Source organism: Scleropages formosus, chromosome 22 (assembly GCF_900964775.1).
Source record: "Scleropages formosus chromosome 22, fSclFor1.1, whole genome shotgun sequence".
Classification (NCBI taxonomy): domain Eukaryota; kingdom Metazoa; phylum Chordata; class Actinopteri; order Osteoglossiformes; family Osteoglossidae; genus Scleropages; species Scleropages formosus.
In genome coordinates this window covers 8,067,477-8,094,168 of record NC_041827.1, presented here as the reverse complement: position 1 = coordinate 8,094,168, position 26,692 = coordinate 8,067,477, and the positions used below count along the sequence as shown (strand labels likewise).

The following is a 26,692-nucleotide window of genomic DNA, read 5'->3' as shown; positions in this document are numbered from 1 at the left end:
TACATTTCATTGTTTGTGCACTTACTTTGGTAGACATTTCACGGGTTACTCCCATGGCATAAATAACTTATTCTTAAATTCCAGATTAGTGGTGGAATAGTTTTGCTGATGAAAACAATAGCATTTTTATTGAAATGAATACGATCATGCATTCATTAGAATTCTGAAATACACGGGGGAAGTTATTACTCCGTATTCCATTTTAGATAAAATAAGGTGTGTACAAGTTTTAAAAATCTGCTATATTTTATATTTTACATTGTATGCCTTTGTAGAGTTCTTCAGTCTTTGGAGAAATGTAACCACAAAAAAATAAAGATACTGGAAAATGTGGAATGAACAGTGAGTCATGGGTCCAGTTTTGCCAGTGTAAGGAGTGGCACTTACACATTTATTTATAAAAAAAAAATTTAAAAAAAAAAAAGCACCCAAATATTTCTTTAGAAATTTTATTCTATAAAAAATGTATTTTTGTATAACCACTATAATACAAGTTGAAATAAAACGTTTACAAAAGATTCAACATTACAATTTGATCGTTTCAGAAAACAATTGTTAACTGGCTCTATATTCCATGTCTGATTTTCCTCCTTACTCTCTAATGCACTTCATTGAAACGCACTGAGTGACTTAAACCCTGTAAACTGCATAAACAGAGGTCAGATATGCTGGGTAGATTTTCCCAGTCCTTCATTCATTTCAGTAGCTGTATGAAAATAAAAACAACTGTAATGCCTCACACATTGACTGAATTAATGAGCTGCTTCAAAGTAATAAAGAAATTGATTGCTTGTTCCAGTCTCCCTTGTTGCCTCTATGCCTGGCCCTCCTGACGTTACGTGCGGACAGCGTCAGGCTTAACGAACATTCTACTGTGCCAGTAGCTTGGGTTATTAAACGATCTGTCCCTCCCTGGCTCACTCACCTTCAAGTACCCTGCCAGCTCTGAACGCCTAATGTCCCCAGAACCAGCCTCCCCCCCAGTGTTCATCTTGACATTTTGGTATTCCACTTGGTCCCCTTTCATTCTCACTGAGCCCATCTCTTCATACTCATATCCATCCAGGTCTCTGCTGTCTCTCATTTGCAAGGTTCTGCTAAGTCTGGGCTGCTGGTTCATATACTGGTACTCTTCTTCTTCGCTTGCTTTAAGGTCCTCCTCTTCTCTTTTGCTCTCCACTCCGAGTCCTTGTCCCGATTCTCCTGCTGCAATGCTACTGCTCCTCTTTAAAACAGCGCCCAGAGTTGGGCTTCGGGCAGCTCCTGCATCACAGATGTCCATGTACTGGTACTCCACATTTTCAGACTCTCGACCTGGTGGCTGTTCTGTCCCACTGTCAGAGATATCTGCACCTGACACCTCTCCTTTCCATCTCCTGTTCCCTTTCATTGGTGACCGGTTATCACCGTGTCCACCTGTAGCTTCCCTCTCAGACGCACTCATTCTCAGCGCCTCAGTGGTGTTGCCACCAGAGGCCATCCATTTCCTGCAGCTCTGCTCTGTGTCTCCCTCTCCTGGAGAGAAGCCTGTGCTGCCGATTGGGGAGAGGCTTCTTTTACTCCTTTGTGATCCATCCTCAAGCTGATTAGTTGACGACGAGAAAAGGCATGTCTGTTTGTTCATGTACTCATACTCCTCTGAGCCACACTCCCCATCACCAGCGCTTTCTAGCAGAGAGGCTGCTCTCTTACAGCCTCTTACATATGGCAGAGTGTTTCGCAAGGCTGAGAATCCTTCTGAAACACAAAACAAGTAAACAGCCATGAATGAACCACAATCAGTGTTCACAGGTAAATCCCAAAAGGTACAACAGCTCAAAAAAGCTACAAAGCCATACTCATAAAGTACCACATTAACACAGTGAGTTTTGGCATATGCCGTACACAACAAGGCCATTGTACTACCTCTCTCGGGACTGTCAGATATCCCCGGCAACACGTATCCATTGTGGTCTTCCTCCCCTTCTGAATGAGGGGAAGGCGTCTCCGGAGCACCAGACATGTACGCGCTGTCCGTGCGGCAGCGGCCCCTGCGCAGGCTACCAGTCAAGGAAGAGTCCTCACTTGGCTCAACCTCTGGCTCCAGCAGCGTACCACGGCCCTCTGAGCTCTCCGACACTGTCCGCGCAGAATTGAGCCGAGAGCGAGGTTGCCGCAGCTGAAGGTGGGAGGCAGAGGTAATGGAGCAGATTAAAGACACAGAGGGATTTCATTTCTGCCAGTGTAAAGGTATTCATATTATAAAAACTGATTTTACTTAATTAGATAAGTTATATGTATATAATTCATTTCTAAAAGCTAGTACTAAACAGGAGCAGGTAGTATGCTTAAAGCTGCCCCCTTTCACTCAAAGGACCCAGGTTCCAATCCTACCTTCTGCTGTAGTACCCTTGACCTAGGCACTTTCCCTAAATTGCTTCACTGAGAATTACTCACCTGAATAAATGGTTGAATTATTCTAAGCAGTTTACCATTATGAATCACATTGGAGAAAAGTATCAGATAAAGGTATTATTAATCATACTACAAATAACAGTATAACAACATCCAATATATTATATGGTACATCAAAATCACAACTGAAAAAGAACATCTTATTAACATTAATTAGTTTAATAATAGTACAAAAATAAACTAATAATAGTATGCACTCAAGTTGTCATTTGCTGAAATTTTCAGTTATAAAGAGAAAGCATGTAGTTGGTTTAGCTAAGTGTGACTGTCTTATATAAACAGTGATCCTGCTGTACAGAATAAAATACACACTGTGCAAGTAAAATGATCATGTAATGACCAAAAAAAGACCATTGTATACAAAAAGGGTATATACTTTCATAAGCAGTTGTAGCAGTTTTTCATTGGACGGAACCCAGTTAAATGTAAGGAATGTAAAGAACATGCTCATTTAATGGTAATATACAAGAGGAAAACTGAGGAAGAGTGATATATGTGAGGTGTATCGGTGTATGTGTCACCAGCAGATAACTGAGGTAGCTCAGATGACAAGTGATGCATTTAGAACTGTTAAGTGTATTTTTTTACATACTTTGATATAGTAAAGTGACAGATGGGTCAAAGATGAGCTACACCACCACAATACACATATGTTGTAACTTCACATAAGAGATGCACTTGAAGAATAATGGTTGCACTGACCTGTCTGGGATTGTCACCTGCACCTGGAGTCATGGGCAGGTATCCAGCCTGGCCACAATGAGCATTTATGCTCTGTGATTTTCAAAGAGAAGAAAGGATGAGATCTTTTAGGCACTGACAAATTATGTACAAAGGAATCATTACAATGCCACAGAATAAAGACATGAGAGGTGGTAAGTGGTATATAAGCATAGCAGGAGGCTTAATTCATGACTTCCACTTGAAGAACCCAGGTCCGAATCCCAGTCCCACTCTAGAACCATTGAAACATTAAGAAGATCCTGCTATACAACGGGTAAGTAGCTTGGCATACAAAACTTATATTATAGAGCACTTTAAAGAAAAGTCAGCTAAATGAATTAAAAATAATAAATGGTACATTTTTACTTTCAGATATGCTTCTGTATTTTCTATTTGACAATGTTTTAGTCTCACCCTATGGGAGTCTATACGAAGCCGAGAATGGCTCCATGTTGGAGGCAAGTAGAGAGAGCTTGTAGCTATGGCATCATCCAAATCCTCTTCTTCCTGGTTCTCAATTTCTGCATCCAGATCTTCCAGCTCATGCTTATTGTGATGTTGCTCATCTGTGGGCACATCTGCCTGGTTGCTGTTTGTCTAGGGAGGTGCAAAGTGGAAAATCAGAGCTTCTTATTCTATTCATCTATTCATTTGTCCTACCTGTTTCAAGGTGGACAATCTACAACCACGAGGTTCAAAGCCTTTCGTCTGACTTTAAACACTGTTATTCATTTACAGAAATTAAGTCATATCTGTAATTATGCCAGCGCATCTCATCGAGGAAACATTCTTCTTCCCTTTTCAGATTGCTGTTAATGTATCAGTAATGTTGTGTGAAGCAGAGAAGCTTTTTTTTTTTTTAAAATTAATTTACCCAGATGGTATAATTTGACTACATATGAGTTACAGTGTGTACATGTTTATTAGGGTAAGGGCAAGTATGCATAAAAGCCAAAACTGTAATTTATTTCCACAATAAAATGTATCTGGTTTTATTCTGTTGAGTAAAATATTTACAATTACAATCCCAAAAACAGACATGTTTTCAAGCCTGTCTCAACAAAACTTCAATGCACCATGTTTTCAGGGGAATCTGCATAGGTTTTTTTAAATGTTATTCAGAGTTTTGCACTACACAGCAGCATCAAAGGCTCACTCCAAGTAACATGAGTAATCCCTCTTACCTTAATAACAAGGTACCGGAGTGGATCTCTTGCCATCCGAGAGAACTCACTGGCCAGTTCTTTAAAGGTGGGTCGGACGCTCTCGTCAATCATCCAGCCTTATCAGCCAAGCAGAGGAAAAACCGTTACTGGAAAAACTGACACAGTGGCAGTGAACATTGTACAGGCAGACTGTAGATGTGGTGTCTGTGTGTTGTGCAAGTTCTGTATTGAGCACAAGACTCACACTTGACCATGACCATGTAGACATCAATGGTGCAGATGGGTGGTTGTGACAGACGCTCCCCCTTCTCCAACAGATCTGGAACATCTTGGGGACGTACTGACGCATAAGGTTCTGCCCCAGATGACATCATCTCCCACACAGTCACTCCTGCACACAGTAACACCAATCGTATACAAGCACAGGCAGGTTGAGCTTTTGTTCCACAAATGCACAGGCGCAAACAATTTTACATTGCAGACATATAGACACATGACAAAGTAATCATACATTTCACCCTTCCATCTCAAGCATGCAGAGGAAGACACAAAATGTTTTCAGATACTTACCATAGCTCCAGACGTCACTCTGGTGCGTATACTTCCGGAAGAAGATGCTCTCCAGGGCCATCCATTTGATTGGCATCTTGTGAAGGAAAAGGGCAAGATACAATTCAGGTTTTTATACACAATACCTGGCATAGTCTCTAAATCAGGGTAAAGACAACATGACAGGTGAACAATGTACATGATTCTGTTGGATCTGAACACATAGTATGTGCAATTTCTTGATGGTAGGTTCCACGTACCTTGACCTCATTGTAGAGGTACTTTTTATCATCAGGGTAAAGCAGGTCTGCAATGCCATAGTCAGAGATCTGGACAACGTAGTCACTTTTGAGCAGGACATTGCGTGCAGCCAAGTTCCTGTGCACCATGCAGTGCTCTTCAAGGTAATACATCCCCTGCAGTCAGCGGTAAAGACCTCTCAGACGTGCACATGCACGGAATAGTGTGATCTTTAACACATCGCTGTCATAGGTGCAACACCAAGTTGAGAGACACTTAAAATAATAAAAGACAAATAATAAAAAAACGCACACATTGTATTTTCTGTGAGATGTACGTTGCTTTGGAGAAAAGCATCTGCTAAATAAATAAATGCTAATGTAAATGTAATGTATTGCTGCTATATACTCAGCCCTTATGTAACAGTGTTCCATACAACAAAAAGTACTGCTACTATGACTTAAGAAAATACAGTACACACTTATACTTCGTTTACCAGTCTCAACAACTGACCAAATAATCAAAAAGCTAGATAATAAAATTTATTTACTGTAATTAAGAAAAATTCAAATTTGTTCTTGCCCCATTTCCCTGTAGGAATTAATACAGTACTTATCCTATCCCAAGTTCACCCCAAAATCAGCCTAAATGATGCCTAATATATGGAAAACATAGTGTTTCACATTTTTGCTATCTGTTCTTGGAAAACAAAAAAAAAATTCATTTTATACTCCAATGCCTCCGTGGTTGTAGTAGTAAGCATAGGCCTATAGCTAAAAAGCTTCCTCACCATGTCGGTTTCTTACCTTGGCAATCTGCACACACCAGTTGAGAAGTCGCTGGGGGTTCAGATTGCCCTTGCACTGTCTGATGTGCTCCAGCAAAGATCGCTGTGCGCTGAGCTGCGTGACCAGCTGCAGAGATGTCCCAGGACAGATCCCCAGCAGCCGTACTATATAAGGGTTATCAAGGCTTCCCATTGCCAGCATGTGCTGTTGACGAAGGCCCAAGAGGAGAAATATCACCAGAACTTGGTCAACAGCATGATTATGTAAATCTGTGTGTCTGGTGACAGTGCAACTGTAGAAGTAATGATCACAAAAATGTAAACATATTGAAGTATCACTTATTACATTGAACTTCTGCAACATATGGGCAATGTATACCCATCTATTATTATAAAAACTTGGTGAAGATCAGCTTCTTAACTATAGAATAGTCCTCCGTTGCACAGTGCTTTTTGCAGTCTTTGTTGCCAAAGCACGTGACAGACACAAAAATCACTTGATCAAAGTCTCCTCTTACAGCTAGGCTAGTTTATGATTCTAGACTCAAGGTAAGGCTAGTTTATACACAAACATCAAATAAAATAACTGCTAGGAGTAAGGACATGATTCATTATACTTTCCTCAGAAAATAGTGTGCACATACTGTAAGACCCCTGAATTTGTCCACAACTTCTGTGTATAGATGTGCATACGGAGAGTTGTCAGTGAATTGCAGCACATGTCATCATGTCTTCATATGCCTGTACGTGTGTGTGTGTGCGCAAATGTGAGAGCCTTACATCTGTGATCTCAGTAAAGGTCTGCCGGCCAGTTCGGTCCTGGATGGTTTTAATAGCCACTGGAATCTTTATGGTGTCGCCCTCAGGAATCCACACCCCCTATATGACAAGTACAGAAGTCGGAATATAAAACAACAATGTGTGTTATAAAATGGTAGGAAAACAAAAAGTTTGTTTGGTCTGTTCAAAAAGGCAGCTGTAATACACCCTGAAAACACTTTTATCTTATGTTTTCTCAATAAGAAAATGTGACTAAATGTTTACACACTCCTGACATTTGAGCATCTCTCAAGAGCTTCTTTGTACAACACCATGTGTGCCAAGGACTTGTGATATACAGGAACATATTATACATACCTTGTGCACTGTTCCAAAGATACCTGTTCCCAGAACCTTGATCTTGCGCAGCTCTGAGACTTTCAGGATGCGGGCATGAACCTTTGTCCCCTTCTCACCTGGTTCCAGTGGCTCAAAAGTCTACAGGACAGAGAGGATTTATATTATACAGTTACAATGGTGGTGGAAAAAAAGATTGCAAAATGTTTTTCTGATTCTTCCCGTTTCTCATGTGTTTCACCGTTTCCTATGCCTGCCATTTCCTGTTTGGTTTCCCACTTCCTCTCCCTTAACTACCTGCATGCAAGTGACCTGCAAGGTACCCGAAGTAACTGTACGGCAGATGAGGACATCCCTGACCTTAGCATCTTACATAGATAGCACAAGCCACCATTCTTACTTACCTCACCACTCTCCAGGTATCTCCGCATGGCTCTCTTGCGGCGGATAGCCCGGCCACGGTGGTGCAGCATACCCAACACAAAGATGGCAAATACAAGGAATACCCCTACAAGGACGCCAACCACAATACCCGTAGTGGGTAGGCTGTGTGCAAGGAGAGAGAGATTGCTGAAGGAGAGCACCAAGCCACAGATATGAGGTCTCACACAGCAGTTGGCTGAACTATTTAAAAGCACTTCCATAAACAAGATCTAAAATATAACTTGAAGTGTCAAGTATGAACTTGAAATTGTTTACAGAGTATAAGGTACTTGTTTCCAGAGAAACCGTTCAAAAATATTACAAGAGACTGATATGTCACAATACATTAAGCGACTCAGAGACAGTGGCAACTATAAATGTTAAATGATAGATACTGTTGTTATGCTGAAGAGCCCTGGAGTTACCAAGAGCAGTAGTGCAGTACAGCGTAACCACAAGGGGGACACACCAACCTGGAATGTCGTCTACTTTCCAGGCAGTCTGTAATGTCTGGACCTGAGCACCTACAGTGGAATTATGGAGGTATAGGAAATTAGAAATTCTGCACATTTATTATCATCCATTTACCCTGAAGACTAACACAGAAACCCAAATGAGGGAACGAAAAGGAAAGAAGCACGCTTATCCGAATCACCAAAAGCTAAGACTAAGTTCAGCAAACAATCGACTTAAAACATTTTATATCTGCTTGACAAGAGAAAGACAGATGAGGCAAAATTTAATTGCTCCATAGAGTCAAAAATAAGTATCTCTTGGGGAAGCTGTGAACATATATTCTGTGGAAAAAAAAAAAAAAACAATTATCTCATTGATCCCTCCATTATAACAATGAAGTGCCAACTTACCCTTGTGAACAGTTAATGTGGCACGGCTCACAGTTCTTCGTTAGATTGGGGTATTTAAAGATGAGGCCCCTTTCACCCATCACGCCATTAGGACAGGATGACACACAGTGCGGGCCATCTTTAAAGTTTGCACATTCCACGCATTCATCCGCTCCCTGAGTTAAAAATGAGGCCACAATGAACAAGAGAGATGGATATTGTGTGTGTGTGCGTGTGTGTGCGCGCGCGTGCGTTTTGCATCATACACCAACTATGTATTATGTTAGACCAGTTTGATGTGTTTCTCCTCCAGCAGGGAACTCTTACACTTAAATCTCACAACTTTAATAGTGACTGAAACAGCACACATCCTTATTTACACAGGAAAGGCAGAGCATAACAGAAGCAGCAGGTGATGTTATTGAAACTGAGAGTAGGAGGTCTGCAGAGATATATACCGGCCCAGTGCAGCTGACCATTCCATCAAAGACCTGGCACTCTGAGTGACAAGCCATACACTCACGCTCCGGCCCTGCAAACTCTCGTGGTTCCCTGTGGGATTGCCGAGAACAGAAATGACAATGTTGATTTGCTGCCAAACACTGAGATGGAAGAACTGACACAGGGTCCTACAGTGGGGAACCAGAGGCACAGCCCGTGTACTGACCCCGTGATGAAGTTGCACTGGGCAACGCAGGTTCCTCCTCGGCTATAGTTCCTACAGGACAGACATTGGTCGGGCCCTGGGCCCCAGCACCCGGAGGTAGAGCACAGTGGATCACACACGCGTCCTTCAGCAACTGTTCATACACCCATGCAAGACACGTCAACAAACATGGTGCATAGATACCAAGTGTCAGAAGTATACAAACAAAGCTGCTGCAGTCTCTGAGCTATGGTTACTGAACTCATTAACCCTTTCAGACACTTTCCCCACTTTCTGACTTACTGCACTTGCTCTCTGGCCGGTTCTTCTTGATATCACTTATGTCCTGCTGTCGTGAACTTGTGCCAGTAAACAGCTGGGTCCAATTCACAGTGTAGTGGTAGCAGAGCCTCTTGTTATTACTGATGTAGACACTGCCATCGTTGATGTTGCGCAGAGAGCGCAGGCCCAGAGAAGTAATGAAGGGAAGCTTCGTGACCAACAGTGAAAAGCCCCTGAGAACCGAGCCAAGACAGAGCAGGAAAAGTAACAAGAGCAGGCGGTTAGAGTCAGTCAGCCAGAGAGAGAGAGAAAAAATAAATCAGAAGCAGTGTGTTAAATTTCGAGGTCATTTGTAATGACACTTTACACTACTGTCAGATTTCTACCATAGAAGTACACATTATACCAAAGCACACTCCTCAATCTCAACAACCAGAAACCAAGGCCAAAAAAAAAAAAAAAACCTTGCAAAATTTTTGGCACTCTCTCTTATTGAAGTGGACCAATTTAATAACTAGTTTGATCAGATACCAACAGATACCCCAGATATTTCACACCTGGCATCAGAACTGCAGCAAACGCCACCACCACCACTGTTAGATTACCTGGGTTTCTATAATCATGGGATAGATTATGATATTTTCTTTCTGTGGTTCAACATGTATATAAATTTCACTGCACAGCCACAGTGCATCATACATACAGTGCTGTTAGTAAGGTTTCAGGTGATGAAATTGGTGTTCAACAGCTTACCTTTTAGAACTGACTCCTCTGATGGGGGTAAAGGGATAGATGACATACAGCAGAAAAGGGGGGCAGAAGGGTCATGACAGAAAGACATATTGGTGAGATGTATGTGTGAATAATATTTCACAATGTATTTCAACAAGGGTACAGTAAGATAGAAACAGATGAGACACGTATGTGCCTGTACACTGGTTCAGATGGTAGAATGTGTCAAATTAACTACAGTTTAGAATCATGTGTCAGCATCCAAGTCTCTCCTTCTACTGATGTAATGTGTTCTTTGTATTTTTTTAGATGTATGCCACTTTGGAGAAAAGCATCTGCTAAATAAATTTAAACGTATGAAGGACACATATGAACATGTGAGAGACCATCACGGAAGAGGGAGCATAAAGGAAGACAGGAACCTGACAGACAGACTGTTTGAATGACACGGCCTTACTTGTACAGAGATCTTCCTTGTATGGTGGTAAGGTTGGAGAACACAGAGAGGTCAGTGAACTCTTTGGGCCATGACTGGATACTCAGGATTTCTGTGGGAAGACATGTTAGTGTGACAATCACATAGGAAGCCTGGCACACAGAAGTAGACATGCAAATCCCTAAATGCCCAGAATCACATGCACACACTGCTGGCCACACACAGTTACCTGTAATTTCCTGAACAGTGCGGAAGACATTCAACTTTTCAGGATCAAGAGCTGAGATGTTGTGATAGGGATCGCTGTAGAGAAAGTCATTAAGAGTGAGTGAGTGAGTGAGTGTGTGAGAGAGAGAGAGAGAGAGAATGCCACTACCAATGCTGATTGTGGACACTACGTTCAGCAGGGTACACAAGACCCCATGATTTACCCTGTGATCCCTGTGGTGAGGAAGTGTAGGCTGCCCTGGATCTTGGTGCAGTTGATGAAGCTGTCTATGTTTTCAGAGTTAACAGTCTGTCTGTTGCTGGAGCCAGTTCCCTTGCAAGCTGGAGAGATGAAAAATTCAAAAGCTGTAGACACTGACAGTCTTTCATTCATTAATATAATTAACATTAACACCACTACATTAATAATTGTATAATATGTTACCATTGTAAATCCTTTTCTGAAAGTCACTTTTCAAAAATGATTTTCCTTCTTAGAAATGGTTACATTTAATTTTATTGTGCTGATTACCTAAAACTATTTGATTTACCCGATAATACCTTCAAACTACCTTTAAAACTACCCTTCAATATGAAATACATCATTACTGTAATACTGTGCTCATCACTTTGGCTTGGTTTACTATTCAGGTTCGGTTATGTGTATTAGATACACAAACAATAAGCATGTAACCACCGAATACATTATAACGTGATCATATCAGTAAAAATGGGTGCAACATTTTGGCACTGATGTGATGGAGTGTGTCCTGGAACTTTCTTTGGCCAGGTGTCTGTGTGAAGAGGATACCTTTGGGGCACAGGCCTTCACATGGCTCACACTTCTTCACCCCATTCTTCTCAACCTCCTTCTTGTCAGAGGGGCAGCTGCTCACACAAGAGCTCCCATCCACCACAAAGTTTGCTGGGAAAAGAGGATCAGGGATTTGAACATTTGAAAGGAAGTAAAGACAGACCTGCCAGATCTACTGGTGAGCTTCCCCTACAAACCTGTTTCTCAAACAAACTTCAATATTTACAATCAATGAGAACTAAAATCCTACTGGATTTAGATGTTTAATCATATCAGAAGACAGCAATTGACTTCACAATGCAAGCAGTCCCTATCACAGCAGAGGTATATTGTTATTACCAAATATACAAAAGATTATACTTGAGATATAATCAGTACTCACTGGGGCACAGTTACAATATCACTATTTACAGTGGTACAGTCATAACTCATTAACACACACAGAAATAATGCGAGTACTTATCGAAAAAGACTGAAAGGGCCAGTACTCATACACAGACACACAGCGAGCATTCATATGGTGACTCAGAGTACTCAGAAATATACAGTACTCACTGGGACACTGAGACACGCAAATGGAGCCATATTGATACTTGGCATTAGGGTTTGGCTCCAGCTGGAAGGTGTGCTTGTTGTAGATGAGTGTCTCAGGACAATGCAGGACACAAGCACCAGAGTCATTGAATTGACTGCAAGCCTGTTAAATAAATACAATGTTTTTACAGTCGGAATTCATACATACATAGAGACAAACATTAAGTAACTGATTTACATGTCCTACAGATGTCCAATAAACACAGGTACATTACACACTTTACAAAGAGTTTACATTTATTTTGATGTGTTTTATTATATCTATACCATTTTATCACTGATGCTCTATCAATGTGTCAAACACAGTCCACTTTCAATGTAAAATCATAGATGAATACATTACACCATGCATTTAGGTTTGTTAGGGGAGGATGTGTGTATGGTGTGTACAATGTGTGTGGTGTGCATGTCAGAATGCTGAGGGCACCACAGGCAGCGGCACAAGCCCACTCACAAAGCAGTCAGTATTGTGAGGTCCAGTGCAGCCCCCTGCACATTCCACATGGCAACAATCGCTGGGCTGCGTCCCGAAGCAGCGCCCATTGCACTGCGGAGCGCATATCGTCTTTGTCACTGTCAGATACAGAACAAGGCATGAGGCTGGCATAGAGACCGCGGTAACTTTCTTTTCATGCATACTTTGATCAAAATGCTTAAGAAGAGACAGAGAAAAGCAGGAACAAAAAAAAAAAAAAAAAAAAAAAAAAGACTTACAGGTTTGGCATTTATCTTTCCCAGGACCCCAGCAGTGTCCCTGACAGGCTGGATCACACTTCACTGAAAAGAAGAACGGCATTTGATCAGCAGCATCACCACCACAAGGGAAACACATTGTAATAAGGGCCTTTTTTAAGACAAAAAAAGCATAACACTGTTAGGATACATTTACCAGCTGTTCATTCAAACAATGAGGTGAAAATAACATTGCTGGTTTTAAGAATTACATCAGGAGCTTTGCATTACTTCTTAAAATTTGTTGCACAAAGTCTTAAAAACAAACTATTAAAACAGTTTTAAATAATACATCTATAATAATAGTGTGGCATACAGCGCTCTGGGTTCAAATGGGGGAAAGAAGGACACACAGGCAGTGCTCATTACAAACATTTATTTGAAGACCGGCACACAAGGAAATAATGCTCTTGGTCCGAGAACACCTTTTCCTCAAGGACCCGCGCCTCAAGTCAGCCTTCCCAGCCTGCTTACCACCCCCGAGGCTTTCTCCCTCCATCCCACTGGCAAACATTTTCTCTCTAAGTCCCCCCAGTGGTTGAAGCATTTACATCTTACTCACAATCTATTTAAAACAGGTCTGTTTCCCACCCAAACTCTGAGAAATGCGGGTCGTCACGATAGTAATAAAATTGCACAATAATGTTTCACACCCGAGGGAGGTGTGGTAGCGCGGCAGGCTTGGCCAGGTCCTGCTCTTTGGTGGGTTTGAGTCCTGCTTGGAGTGCCTTGTGATGGACTGGCATCCCATCCTGGGTGTGTCCCCTCCCCCTCCAGCCTTGCGCCCTGTGTTGCTGGGTTAGGCTCCAGTTCGCTGTGACCTTGCTCGGGTCAAGCAGTTTCAGACAGTGTGTGTGTCTCACACACACCCCTTTGGCACAAATTTCTTTTAACCTCTACCATTTGTTGGTAATTTTTGGTATGCTTTCAATAATTTTCTTAGCACATCTGTGTATCTTTAGTAATGACTCAATTAAAAAAAGTACCTAAAACATGGCATTATTTATAACTGAATTTTCACCCCATAAATACCATGAGTTCATGTACACAGAAACATGTTAATTTCAGTTTTTGTTAATCCACAGCCATTTCTGTGATGTTACTACTAGTGGAAACACAGTGGCTCTGGGACCTTTTGGGGTAGGAGGTTAATGGGGACAGTGCTCAAAGAACAAATTGTTTGAAAACTTAGCCAAGCAGCAGTTCTGTTTTTCCTCCGGGTTTACCTGACCCTTCTCCAGGTCTTCACATCCTTGTCATACAGGTTATCTCAACCTCATTCTCTACTGCCAGTTCTTCTCACTAGTCCCATCTCTCCTCCCCTCTTCTCTGACTCACCATCAATGCCGTTCTCCTCAATTATAATATCAGCGGAACTGTCTTGCACAATGTCGGCCCAGTTCACCCTGGGAGCATATTTCAGGTACTTGTTGCGTATGATCTGGACTCCCCCCCTGAGGATCTCTGTGGGGGTGTGGGGAAAGAGGCATATAAATGCAAATGGGGTGAGAAGAGGAAAGAGAAACCTGTGGACACACAGACATAACAGAACCAGAGAGTGCCACACTCTCTGATGTAGGCAATATACAAAACAAGCTAAGGCATGTCCTAATGAGCAGAATATACTAGAAATGTGCGAAGACTTGCTGCAATATACAGTTGCAACAGAACATTTCACATGTGGCACAAGTTCCCTTTTTCCCCCTATTAAAACAAGTCACAGGGGTTTCGCATTAAAATCAGTTCCAGGTATTTTCCACAAGATTTGGTTTCAGGGAAACCCCCCTCCAAACTGCATGACCTGCTCTTCCCTCCAGGCTGACTGCACACCTTTATACAAGTATTTGGAAGGAGTGGTAGCGCCACAGGGGCGTCAGAGTACGTGCAGGCAGCCCGGCCCAGTGCACTTGCTATTCAACCTCCCACACACAATTACTGGCATTCATGGCACTTGCATAGTAGTGAAGGGGTGTGGCCTTCTTTCAGTTCATAGATCATTTGTGGTTTTAAAAGTGTTTTCCAACACTGGTATGAGCCATGAGGAGTGATCCCTTTAAAGTGTTTTGACATGCATAGGAAACAGGTGAATGGCACTAGGATATGTTAAAGCTAAAATCACTTCAGAAATACAGGAACAGTCCTAAGACAGGTATCGTGCATTTACAGCTATTGATTTTTTTCTTCCCTTAACTGTTCCAAAAATGGAGAACAGGCCCTGGTCCCCTAGGGAAACAGACAAAACCAGAGAAGAAAACAATCATCTCTCACCAGTGAGGTGTGTGAAGCCCAGTTCCTGGAGGCCCTGTGGACCATCCATTTTGTAGTTGACAAATATGGCCAGGGCAAAGCGGCCCTCGTAAAGGTTGGTGCCCCGGATCACCCTCAGCTGCTCAAGGGGCAAGTAGGAGAACTCGTTGATGGCGATGAGGATATAGCCAGTGACTTCCCGGATGGACTGAACAAGGGCAAGCAAAGACGAGACAGAAATTATGGTGAAAGGCAACAAACATGGTAGTCATGAAAGACCAGAGTATCACAATGCTATCCATACAACACAGTTTTGCTGTCCCTCCATATCTTATACTAATTACCTCACTGTCCCACACTTAATCATGTACTCTCATTACACTTAGCAATTACATCACAAAACTACAGCATGGGGCTGCCTAACAGCGATACATAGCAAAATGATCCAATGATGCTACATCTACTTTTGTGTGTGGTGTTTGGACCCCATAGCCCCCACAGGGGTAATTTTGCATAGTAGGCAAATCATATTATTGACAGTTAAAGAATACACATATCAAGGTGGTAACACAGAGGTATTTCTGGAGTCATGGTGCCATTTCATCTTCTACACTGCCCACCCTCCCTTGCCAACGGTTAGTAGGTAGAGCCTCTCCCTCACCTGCAGGAAAGAGAAGTCACGGCTCTGTTCCATATGGGTGATCTCCAGGTTGCCCATGACAATCTCGCAGCCACTGTAAAGCTTCTTAGTGATGTTATACTGCTCCTCGGAGCCACCGCTCGTGCTCAGGGAATTCTGGGTGCCAGTGCATATTGCCACTGAGGAGAGGAAGAGAGAAATTAAAAGTGCTGTCCATCCTTGTCTAAGGCATTCAGACTTGGCCACGGCCACTGAAATCTGTTTACATCGTCCACATGTTAGAGGAATGTATCATAATCCATTCAACACTTCAATGAATATTAAGTGTCTACTGTGGGCCACAGTGGACATTCGAGCTTTTGTGTGTCCATAACATGACAAGACACTGTTCAAAAATTGCACAATTAAGTGTTACTGCACAATTACGTGAAAATGTGGCATACAGACCACCAACAGCATTTACCAGTAATGAGGGCAAGCACTCTAATCAGGGATAAGTGCCCAGCCAGCTCAAAGAGAACACATACCTGCTTACCAATCTTGACACCCTTCCTAGAACCTACCAACTAAACAGGAAGCACCTCCACTCCCCACAATGGCTCTTTAAAAAGAGAAAATGTACAAGAGAAAAAGACGACCATCCTCCAGTCCCTTCTGCAAAAGATTGTGTGTTACAACTGTGGAGGACCTATCCATGGCTCCTCACCTGGATTCCCTTAGGCTGCAGCTGCCTGTGTTAATGTGCAGCCGAGCGGTTAAAGAATAGTGAGTAAGGGCCCTGGAACCGCTAGTGTGGGGGCAGTCACTGAAACACCCAAAAGCTGGCTGACTGCTAAAATACCCCCTACAGAGGCAGAAAGTACATGGAGGCAAGCTATAGACAGCTTCAGAGCGCTATATAAATGTTCATTTGCTTTACATTAAAAGAACCCAAAAGGGGTATCTTAATTATCTTAATTTTCTGCTTGCCTCCATTATCGGTTATTATTGGTGAAACGACGTAAACCCACTGACCTACATGAAAACCCTTGTATGCATTCCAACACACAGACACAGCAATGAAGCAAGCAAGGCAGCAGTGTATTGATTGTCTCCAGGGAAAAGGTCGTAATTGTGCAAACTTTATGGGGCACGAGGGAAATTTTATTGCTGAGCTTTGGAATGAAGTGCACCGTCCTTAATGCTATACCAAGGTGGACGTGCAAACAAACACCAAATATACATACTGATACATATAATCAGTATGATCTTCTGTAATTTTTACTTTTGAAGAAAACTACTCAAACTCTTTCCTGCACAAAGTCACAAATCCTCGGGACATGTAGAGCATTTAAAACCCAAATAGCAGCATCTGGTTATATGCCATTGGGTGGCAGCAAATATTATTCAATGTGCTCATGTTAGAGTTACATAACGCACGCACATTTCTTACTAAAAGTTACTATATAAGAGAAATGTGTAAAACAATGCGTAATTTCACATGAACAATGTGTGTTGTGCCAATAATTTAATCTCCTTATAATCTTTTGTCTAAAGGTATTAAAGTACATGAGGTCTTTGTACGGAATTTCAGAAAGACTGTTGCATGCAGACACCGCTGCCTTTACACACTGCAGTGAAACAGTACGCTTGGTTCAGTGTTCACTCTGAACATGTTTTTAGGTCCTCTTTCACACACGATGAGCCTAAGCCCACCTTGTTGCTACTCAGTACTATGTTAGGGTTTATTCCTGTGGCCTTGTCCTCTGCGCTCAGTTGCCTTTGGAAGACCTTGAAAAAGGGCTATTAAGTGCTGCTATATACAGTGTGTGGACAAGTACATGCAGAAAAGGAAGTGTCTTTAGAACTGAGGCGTGGAGGAGAGTTTTTTTTTTAAAAATCAAGATATAAGCAAGTATTTCCCTGTTGGGTTTAGCTGGTGCCGGCACCTGACAACGAAGGCACTAAAGCAGTTTATGAGCCCCTTTTAAAGACCTGTTTCTCCAGTTGAAGAAGACAAGCACCAATTTTCCAGGTACGCTTTGTGAGATAAGCTGCTGTTGTGTGTCTTACTTCACTAGTGGCATTTATTCACAACTGAGGAAAAATGTGGGTCTGCTTAAAATAGACATGCAGACCAATAAAGTAACATTTTGAACAACCCACTAAGAGGACACCAAGAGAGGAAAGATTCCTAATGAAAAATGACAAATGGCTAAATCTTTCAACAAGTGTTGTACACCCTTCCATTGTTAGACGGGACACACTTGGGACCTTCAGCTTGTAAAACCAAGGAGAAACTGTAAAGACAGTGCTTTTTATTTTTTCCCCCAACAGCAAAACCTGCATACCACCTTTATAACCACAGAGGGACACCCTGAGATGGTTGAATGCAACAATTTAAATTTAACATGTTTAAATTGACTCTAGTCCACAAAGAGCTACATATTTGCAGCAGCTTGTGAAGACTTTATTCTGGAAAGGGACGGCCTTTTTCCTGTGCGTTGGGCTAAGCAGTTGTTTGAAACATGATGTATTTGCCCACTCCAAGTAGGGTTAGGGACTGGAAATGTTTGAAGTGTGTATGTGTGTGTCAGTAGGCTTGGCTTTCAAAGAAAAGACAATAACCCAACTATGACAGAGCCATAGTATCAGGTGTGCACTCACACACATATGATTGTTTTCCTATTCTTGTGGGATTTCACAATGACTCATTTTAATAGAGTTTTACTCCAGAAAACATGTTTTACTCTGAAAACAGATATACATTTAAAAAAAAAGTGAAAACCCTGAAAACATCTCTCACAAGGAACTCCCCACAATATCTGTTTTTCAGGGATTACACTCTTAAAAGGTCAGATAAACATGGTGTTTGCTCATAGGCACATGCACACGCACCATCTCTGTAACTTTCCACTTATAAGATTTGGTAAAATATGAGGTTATTTTTAAAAACAAAGAATATAATCCCCTTGTGATTAAAAGTGTTACACCCAGCATCTGAATCATAATTCTCCCCCTTCACAACAGTATACTCACATTTTATCGCTTGAAATACCTCCAGGTTTTGTTTTCTATCATGGAAACCATATGAGAAGCAATAAATGGTGTGAAACTATTTTTCATTAGGTATTTAATTTGAATAAGCATTCATTCTTCCTTTTCTCTATTTTGGACAACCAATCACAGCTGTACAAGTAGATATGACCATACCAGAGCACATTTATAGCAGTAAATGCTATCAGTGTAACTCACTTTTTGACCCATGTTGGGAAACCCTGAGTGACATACAAACAATAAATCATGTCGACATCTATGATCTATACATTCACATAACCACACACATTCATTTGTTCATAACAAATATTGACAGACTAAAGAAACAACGTTGAAAAAAGTAGTATGTGTTTAGATTGTGCAAATAGATAACAAGGTGACAACAGAGGGTGACCAAAAGGGAGGAAAAGAGGCATGAGGAGTCTGTGGAGGGAAGGAGTGTGTGGGATGAGGCTGGGCCAGGGGCTAGTGCGCGCGCGCGCGCGCACACACACACACACACACACACACACACACAGCCCTATTCTGACTGGGGTGAAAACAAATGCCCCGTATTACATCAGAGCCCAAAGCCAGCCTTCCAGCTCTCTCCATTCTCTAGCCCTCTCATTCACTCAAACGGCCTCTTTGTCCAGAACTGCCATCAGAGGCTGTAAACAGAGCAGGAAACATCTCAGGTGGTAGTTGAACAGACACCTGTGCAAGCAGTGCAAGTTCATTTGTTTCCCTTCCGCCACTTCAAGATTTGCCAACTGAAAACAAAGGAGCAGAAGAAGAAAAAAGGAGAAAATGGGATGGGAAAAACAAGCTTGTTGAAGCAACAACAGAAACAGCAAGTCAAGTAAACAGAAACTTGGCTTGACTCACCAAGAGATTACCACATACCTGTAAAACTCATTCTCACAGTCGAGCCTCATTACGATGAACACGTATGTGCACAAACACCTAGTCAGCCCCCAGCCAGACAAACAACATAGTACATTTGGCAACCGAGCCAGTAATGAATAACGAGAAACAATGACTGATGGGAGAGTCAGAGAAGCAGAGTCTCTGACCTAATGTTGTTTGCCATGAATTTTTTTTGTGGTCATTTGTTTCGCCTCCACGCAATTTGAAAAATGCAAGCAGCAAGAATAACAGGCTGTCGTGTTTTTCAGATTCCCAGTTGCAGTTAAAAGCAAAGAACAAGATTCCCTCCCAAATGGTGACTTGCAGCTTTTACACATTTCATTTTTAAAATAAAGACTGGGATTAACTTCATAGGGCTGGAATTTCAACTCACGACCTTCATACTGCTCTAAACATATCTTTCCCCACATTTTTTGCAGGCCAACATTTAGAACAGCAATGTTTTCATCATGCAAAGCCTTATAAAAGTCAAAGTAAGTAAGATTAAAATGACCAGTTATTGTGAGTTTCAAGAATAACATGCCTGCAACAGAAGTAGTGCAACAAACAGAGCAAATGTGTTAATCTGTATATGAGAGTGATAACATTTTAATAGGTATCAATATGCCTGCTGGGTCACAAACAGAGTATGAACCAGTACATGCTTACGCTGCAAATGGCAGCTGAAGAATAGAGAATGTTGGAGTACTGCAGCAGGACAGGGTGCATCAAAGTAACATAAAGTTTAGGTCAAGTCGAGTTCGGGACACCTGACAAAGAGTTACAATGGTTTCATGAAAGAGTCCTGTGAGGACATTCTAATAAGCGGCATTATTACGTCTTACTTTTACACAATAAGCAAGGCAATCCTGCTGGTGTAATTCAAGACAAGTACCTTGTTCAAAGGTACTGCAGCAGAAGAGGGAACCCAAGGACATTCACATCGCAAACCATCAGCCCTAAACACACATGGCACTGCCACAGCAAACCCCAACTCCCAGTTAGTGTTGGAACTTTGTACTGAAGCATGTCCGTATTGCTGACAAACATGGAACTGTGATGGTGCTACTTCAGGCTCTATTTTTATGGTTACCATGTTTGCTCAAAAAGGTAACATCATACATGACTAACTATAAAAAGAGCTGTCTTTCTGGAATGAGACTCTACAAGGAAGCAAAGACTCCTTCGAACGTAGTCCGATATAGAACAGTTACCTCCTTACAAGTAAACAGAGCACAGGTATGCAATGTTTGATTAGTAGGTGGGACATAGTTCTGATTTAAAATTAGTCCAAATTTAACATGCTTTTGCATTATTTTCCCTTCAGTCATTATTGTCCAAATCTTTCTTTGCAGTGTTCGTTAAGCAAGTAATTTGCCGTTTACATCACCCTTCTTATTTCTGGGTACTGGTGACCTTCAGCACACTGATCAGTCACTGGCAGGTCTGTTTTGTTCACCTGTTGTGCACCCTGGTATATATCAGCAGCCTTATTGACAGCAGTCATGGCAAAGTTCAAACTGTTGCACTGATTGCAATCTGGTCATCTCCCGCCCATAATGACTAACTCCGAACACGCAGCACAGATTCCTCTGGAGCGAGGCCAGCCACTCCGTCAGATAAGCCCAGACACACCTTTCTCTGAAAGGTCTGGAGAGAAAAGATCCCGCCTCTTACGAAAGGTTTTGGAAGAAAAAAAAAAAAAAAAAAGAGAGAAAAAAAAAAGTGAGCCACAAAAGCTGCTCTCCAAATCAGAACGGCTGAGTGTAGGCAGCAAAGGAAGAAAACTGGTTCTGTCACTTCAAAGAACTTGTCAGGTGCACGCTGTCCAGGTACATGGACACAGACCCACCTTGAATGGGGACACCGAATCCAACGGCTGTCCAAATGTTTCATACACAAGCATCATCTTATAAACCAAACACAAAACCTAGATGTTAACGTCTAACTTCAAGCCATTCAAACCACCGTTTACACTTATTTATGGATTTTAGTGGATAAGATATAATGAATAACATTTTTAAAGAAAACCTAAAACATTGACACAACATTTGCGGAAGCAACATTTCAAGACTCAGTAAAGAATGTATTATTTCTTACTTTTGTTTTCACAATGCATGAGTTATCAACCTTGGACACACTACACTAAAAAAAATAAAAAATCTGGATTTAATATAACTGATCAGTCTGGAACAGAACACACGATGGGGTGTTTCAGCCAACCCGATTTGCCCTCAAACAAATTACTATAATCTTTTAACATTACCTCCTAGGTTACTTTCCCTCACTGATTTTACAGTATAATTTTTAATGCAGATCACCGTGTAGAATTAGATTTTTTTGCGATCGTGTGCAGGTGAAGAACATATGCTATGATCATACTGGAGCCGCCACCGGGTTGTGCAAAGAGGCTGCCTGTGCGTGTGTTTCTCCCACACGCCCAACGACGTGAGTTACTTCAATTCCAGCACTTTACCCTGCTGGCCTTTGACTGGGTAAATGATAATAGCAAAACGGCTGCGATCTGCTTTGGTGGTGAAGTCAAGCCTCAAGGCAGCCGGGTGCAGCTGAAATTGAAACTGAGAGAGCAGCGATTCGGTTTATAAGAGGAAAAGAGAGGCTGCTAAGTGCGAACAGGTGGCAGGCGCGCGTTACACACTCGACTCACTCACTCAGTATCGTACCTGTATCGGCAAGGGAGCCGCGCGCCTGCAGGAAGCACAGCAGTCCGAAGCAGAGCCTGAACCGGGTTCGAAACACCTGGCGACGGGTCACCATCCTCACATTGATTGACACAGGAGACGGACGGACGGAGGGAGGGAGTCAGCGGACCATGACGGCAGACACACTGACTGACACAGACTCGGGTCCGATCAGCCTCGCTTTTCGTTCAGCGGTGCTCCTGGTTCAGCTCTCAACAACAGAATTTCCGCTTTCCCAGCTCTCACTTTTTCTCTTTATTACTCACTGTCCGTTGTTTAAGCAGAGGTTATTTTTCCTCAAAGTTTCAAACGTGGCTGTAGTCCTCTCACTCAGTCTCAGTCTGTCAGACTTCCCGCATTTCTTTCTCCCCGCACTCACTTCTCGTTGCTGTTCGACACCCGACCGGGTCTCACTGGTAGTTTTAGGGGGGGAACACGAACTAACGAAAACAACCGTGTGAGAACGTGAACTAAGTAATAAAATGAATGGCACGTCGTGATGTTGAGGCAGCAGACGGTGAAGTGGAAGAGCTCCCTCCGACGCCCTTCTCCGACCGCCTCAGCGCGAACCGCGCGCATCTCGCGCTCCTCTCCATTGGTCCTCACACGGCCCTTGTCACCAATCAGACACGCCGCTGCGCGCCTCAAACGCTCTTCGTCGTCTCTCCAAACCCGACACCAGGGGACTTACGATGTCAAATAGTTATCTTTACAGTAATTTGTCCATTTATACAGCATGGTGTTCTTATTTTTCTTAGTCAGTACCTTGCTCCTTGAAGGGGAAACCTTAGGACCGCGCGGCTAGAGCGATAAACAACACAACCTGTTGCCCTACTTCCAAAACTGTCTTTTTGCTGCGTTGGAATTATTATAGACAGTTTATCAAAATGTCTTCTCATATAATCGCCACCATGGCATTTGCTCTGCTTGATGTTTATGTTTTAACAGTGACATAGAGGGGTTTAACAAAGTAATGGAAATAGTATAATGCCATGTGGACCTAATAAGGAGTTTATCCAACAATCTTCTGTTCTTTGGCTCCAGCACAGCTTCGATCTTTCTTGGAATACTGTCATACAAGTTCTGAAATGTGTGCACTGGGATACTGTGCCATTCTTCAAGAAGAAAAGCTTGTAGTTCTTTGAGGGATGAAGGAAGTAGGAACCTACTTTGCACTCTTCCCGTAAAGGTTCAATGATGTTGAGATCTGTTGACTGGGGAGTCCATGAAACCACTCTTGAATTTGTTCAGCTGTGTATATGAAGGCGTTATGAGTCTGGAAAATGGAACATCATGAGGAAACAGTGTTTGTGCCAATGGTCAGTAGACAGCAATCATCGAACCTCATGACTCCCTGGAGATGGCTCCCATTACAGATTGTCCATCATGTTTAACACTTGCCATCAGACATTGTGGCTTGAAGGCATCCTTTGGTTTTCTTCAAACGTAAACCCATCCGGATACAGGGAGTGGGGTGACAGATGACTCATCAGAGCATATTGCTTGTTTTCATGGCTCAGGGATCCAGGTGTTGTGCTCCTTACACCACATGATGTGTCCTTGTGCGTTGGCCTTGGATACAAGCGGTTTCTGAATGGGAGCCCAGTCCTTATGAAGCTCCCAACATACAGTCCATCCCTGTCAGTGAGCTTTGACTTACGACCACTTCCTCTTTGTCAATGCGATGCGTTCATGTTTTACATATGCCATCAGTACTTTTGAGACTGTTCCCCTTGACACATTAAATAATTTTGCAGTTTTTGTGACCTCTGCACCAGCAATTCAGGCACCCATTATTTGACCACTTTGGGACTCTTGTTTTTTGCTTCACATGACATTGCAAACACACATATCAAAGTGACAATTATCTTTTTTTAAAAGCTGACACATACTGCTAACTGGCAGTCAACCTAATAGTATGACTCACCTTTGCAGTTTCATTTGTAATTGTGATGTAGTTATTTCAAAGTTAAATTCCTTATTCATGTGTTATTTTCATTATTCTGTCCACCCCATTGACCTGGCCAGTCACTCTCTCTCTGAGCACTTTGTGCATGGAGAACCTACTTGCGGTGCAAACAAGGAGAACTCCACTTTCTGCCGTGTGCATCACTGAAGCCGTGACATGCCAAAATAGGCGATTTGGTTTTGTGAAGAATCATTGATTTTGTTGCTCCAAGATTTTCCGATAATGGAAACTAGGAGATCCGTTGACTAATTTGATGAGCCAAACACTTTTGCACCCTTCCCAACCCACTTAATTCGTCACCAGTTCTACATTCTTTCTGACCGAGTGGAACAAGATCTGGGACCACCAAGATGAATCACAACCTGTGTATGACAAGAAGGTCCTCTCTATACATTGTTTCACTGCAAGATATACTTTGTGGCCCATATTTAGCTTTGAAGACCCAAGTATTTTATTGATTTGTCTCACCCTTTTTTTTCCGCAAAAAGACCACTTGTCAGTACGCATCAGCTGATTGTACCGAGGAACAAATGACCACGATATGGTCGCTATGTATAGGGCAGCATGTGGCGTGCTGGTTAACACCGTTGTCTTGCAGTCAGAAGGTTCCTGGGATGAATCACTCTCAGTACTGCTGCAGTACTATCAACCATGGTACTTACCCTGAATTAATACAGTCAGAATACCTTTCTATACTGTAAAGTTATCTAACATTGCAAATCACATGGGAAAAAGCTGTAAGCTAAATAAAGATGAATAATAGTAATTGTACATATCCTACCTTGATGGGTTTGAGAGTCTGTAGCATACTGCAGCAGAAGTATGAGCAGTGGGAACTTCCAGCGTACCATCATACTCAGTGCCGTACTGCTCATGAACTTCTTCATAATTATGAGATGACAACTTCAGCCTGAGAGTTTTCTTTCAGATTTTTCTTACAGCTGTCATTGAAATTGCACATAAATTTGTCTTCTTTAAAAATACCCTTAAGGTATTTGTAAGTCTTCCTGGTTTACCATTTCATTTGATTTTTTTCCTTCTGCAGAATTGTGCTGTACTTCCATTATTTTTGTTACATGTTTCAATAAGTTTCCTTTGGGACGACCTCTTCAAAACATTTTAGCGTCTCAGCATAATCAACTAAGGCTGCTCTTTGTTGAAGAAAAGAAAAGTCAAATGATGACTAGGGCACAAGACAGGTAAACAAAGCAATAAGAGGTGGAACAAAAGTGACACGTAGTCCTTTCTTGTTTATTTGTTCCAGGAACTGCGCCTCAGACGTGTTACAGTGACACCTGGAGACATCTCCCGCCAACGAGTGGATCAATTAATTGGTAAAAACCAAAAGACAGTGAGCTGCTCCCCTGCTGAAAACTGGGCTACAAAACCCACTTACACTTGGATCGCCCCATTATTTACTCAGATGACAGAGACGAATACAAACACATTTGCATTTGGACGGCTTCGTGTTGTTTGTGCGGGCAAACACAGACAAAAAGGCCCACAGTGCCAACTACACAAGGGCAGAAATTCGGGTTTGGCAAGAGCAAGACAAAGAATAACCCACGTTTCACTCCACATCTCTGACAATGTGCAAACTGGGACTGTGTGTGATTGCTCACCGAACCGGTTTCTAAGAAACTGGCTACTCCTGTAACTCAAGTCAACAAAAGACACTGATTGAACAGTGCAAGCAACTCTGATTGAAACCACGGTATTTTTAACAAGGTAACTTAGTAAGTACCCCACAAGAAGAAAGCAGAAAAAAATCAAACTACTGATTTATTTAGGTAAGGACAAATGGTAGCATAGTGGTTACAGCTGCTGCTTTTAGACCCACTATCAGAGGTTAAAATCCCACCTCCAGCTTTAGTACCCTTGAGTAAGGTACTTACCTTAAATTGCTCCAGTAAAATTATCCAGCTGTATAAATGGTTAAATAAATGTAGGTAGTTTAACAGTGTAAATTGCTTGAGAGAAAATTGTCAGCTAAATGTATCCAGGTATTTGTAGAAAAAAATGTTTCTTTTTTTTATAACATGTAAAAGTCTAAGTAGTCAATACACATATGTAAAAACATAGCAATTAAATGATAAACATAAATTGCCTAGTTACAACCAAAATGGTAATTCCTGTGTGTGAATAATGCACATATATGCATGTGTATATAATAGTTTGTAAACCAAATTTACATGGAGTTTCATCTGATTTGTTTTTTGGTACTGTTTTTATGTACTGATTTGGTGTTTTCAGGTTTTAAACTAAGTTGTGACTGAATGTTTCACATATAGACACTTTAGCTGTGAATTTTCACCAGTTTACCTGTAAACAATTAGTCAACTCGTCAACAAGTACTACATCAGGTTTAACAAATCAAATATTCTAACAAAGATACATATTATATGTAAAATAATTAATAGCATATCTAATCAATATTTAAATTGTATATGCTAAGAAATCTGAT

At 41.8% G+C, this 26,692-nt stretch overlaps 1 protein-coding gene across 4 annotated transcripts; it reads right to left on the bottom strand.

The window, feature by feature from the left end:
- Positions 1-433: 433 nt before the first annotated feature.
- erbb3a (erb-b2 receptor tyrosine kinase 3a) lies at positions 434-25,380 on the bottom strand. 4 transcript variants are annotated; one of them, XM_029247674.1, is made up of 29 exons: positions 25,010-25,380; positions 15,655-15,812; positions 15,015-15,201; positions 14,085-14,210; positions 12,729-12,791; positions 12,469-12,587; positions 11,976-12,117; positions 11,418-11,531; positions 10,831-10,948; positions 10,629-10,702; positions 10,421-10,511; positions 9,985-10,002; positions 9,253-9,464; positions 8,971-9,103; positions 8,762-8,855; positions 8,325-8,479; positions 7,932-7,982; positions 7,440-7,581; positions 7,057-7,176; positions 6,700-6,798; positions 5,939-6,124; positions 5,153-5,308; positions 4,914-4,989; positions 4,588-4,734; positions 4,362-4,459; positions 3,592-3,774; positions 3,157-3,228; positions 1,906-2,158; positions 434-1,737 (listed from the first exon to the last, which is right to left on the bottom strand). In XM_029247674.1, the coding sequence occupies exons 1-29, from the start codon at positions 25,113-25,115 to the stop codon at positions 836-838; spliced, it is 4,395 nt and encodes a 1,464-aa protein (XP_029103507.1). In that variant the 5' UTR covers positions 25,116-25,380; the 3' UTR covers positions 434-835. The 4 variants fall into 4 exon arrangements, with proteins under 4 accessions (XP_029103507.1, XP_029103508.1, XP_029103510.1 ...); XM_029247675.1 differs by having other exon boundaries at positions 434-1,734; XM_029247677.1 differs by having other exon boundaries at positions 8,971-9,046.
- Positions 25,381-26,692: the final 1,312 nt, after the last annotated feature.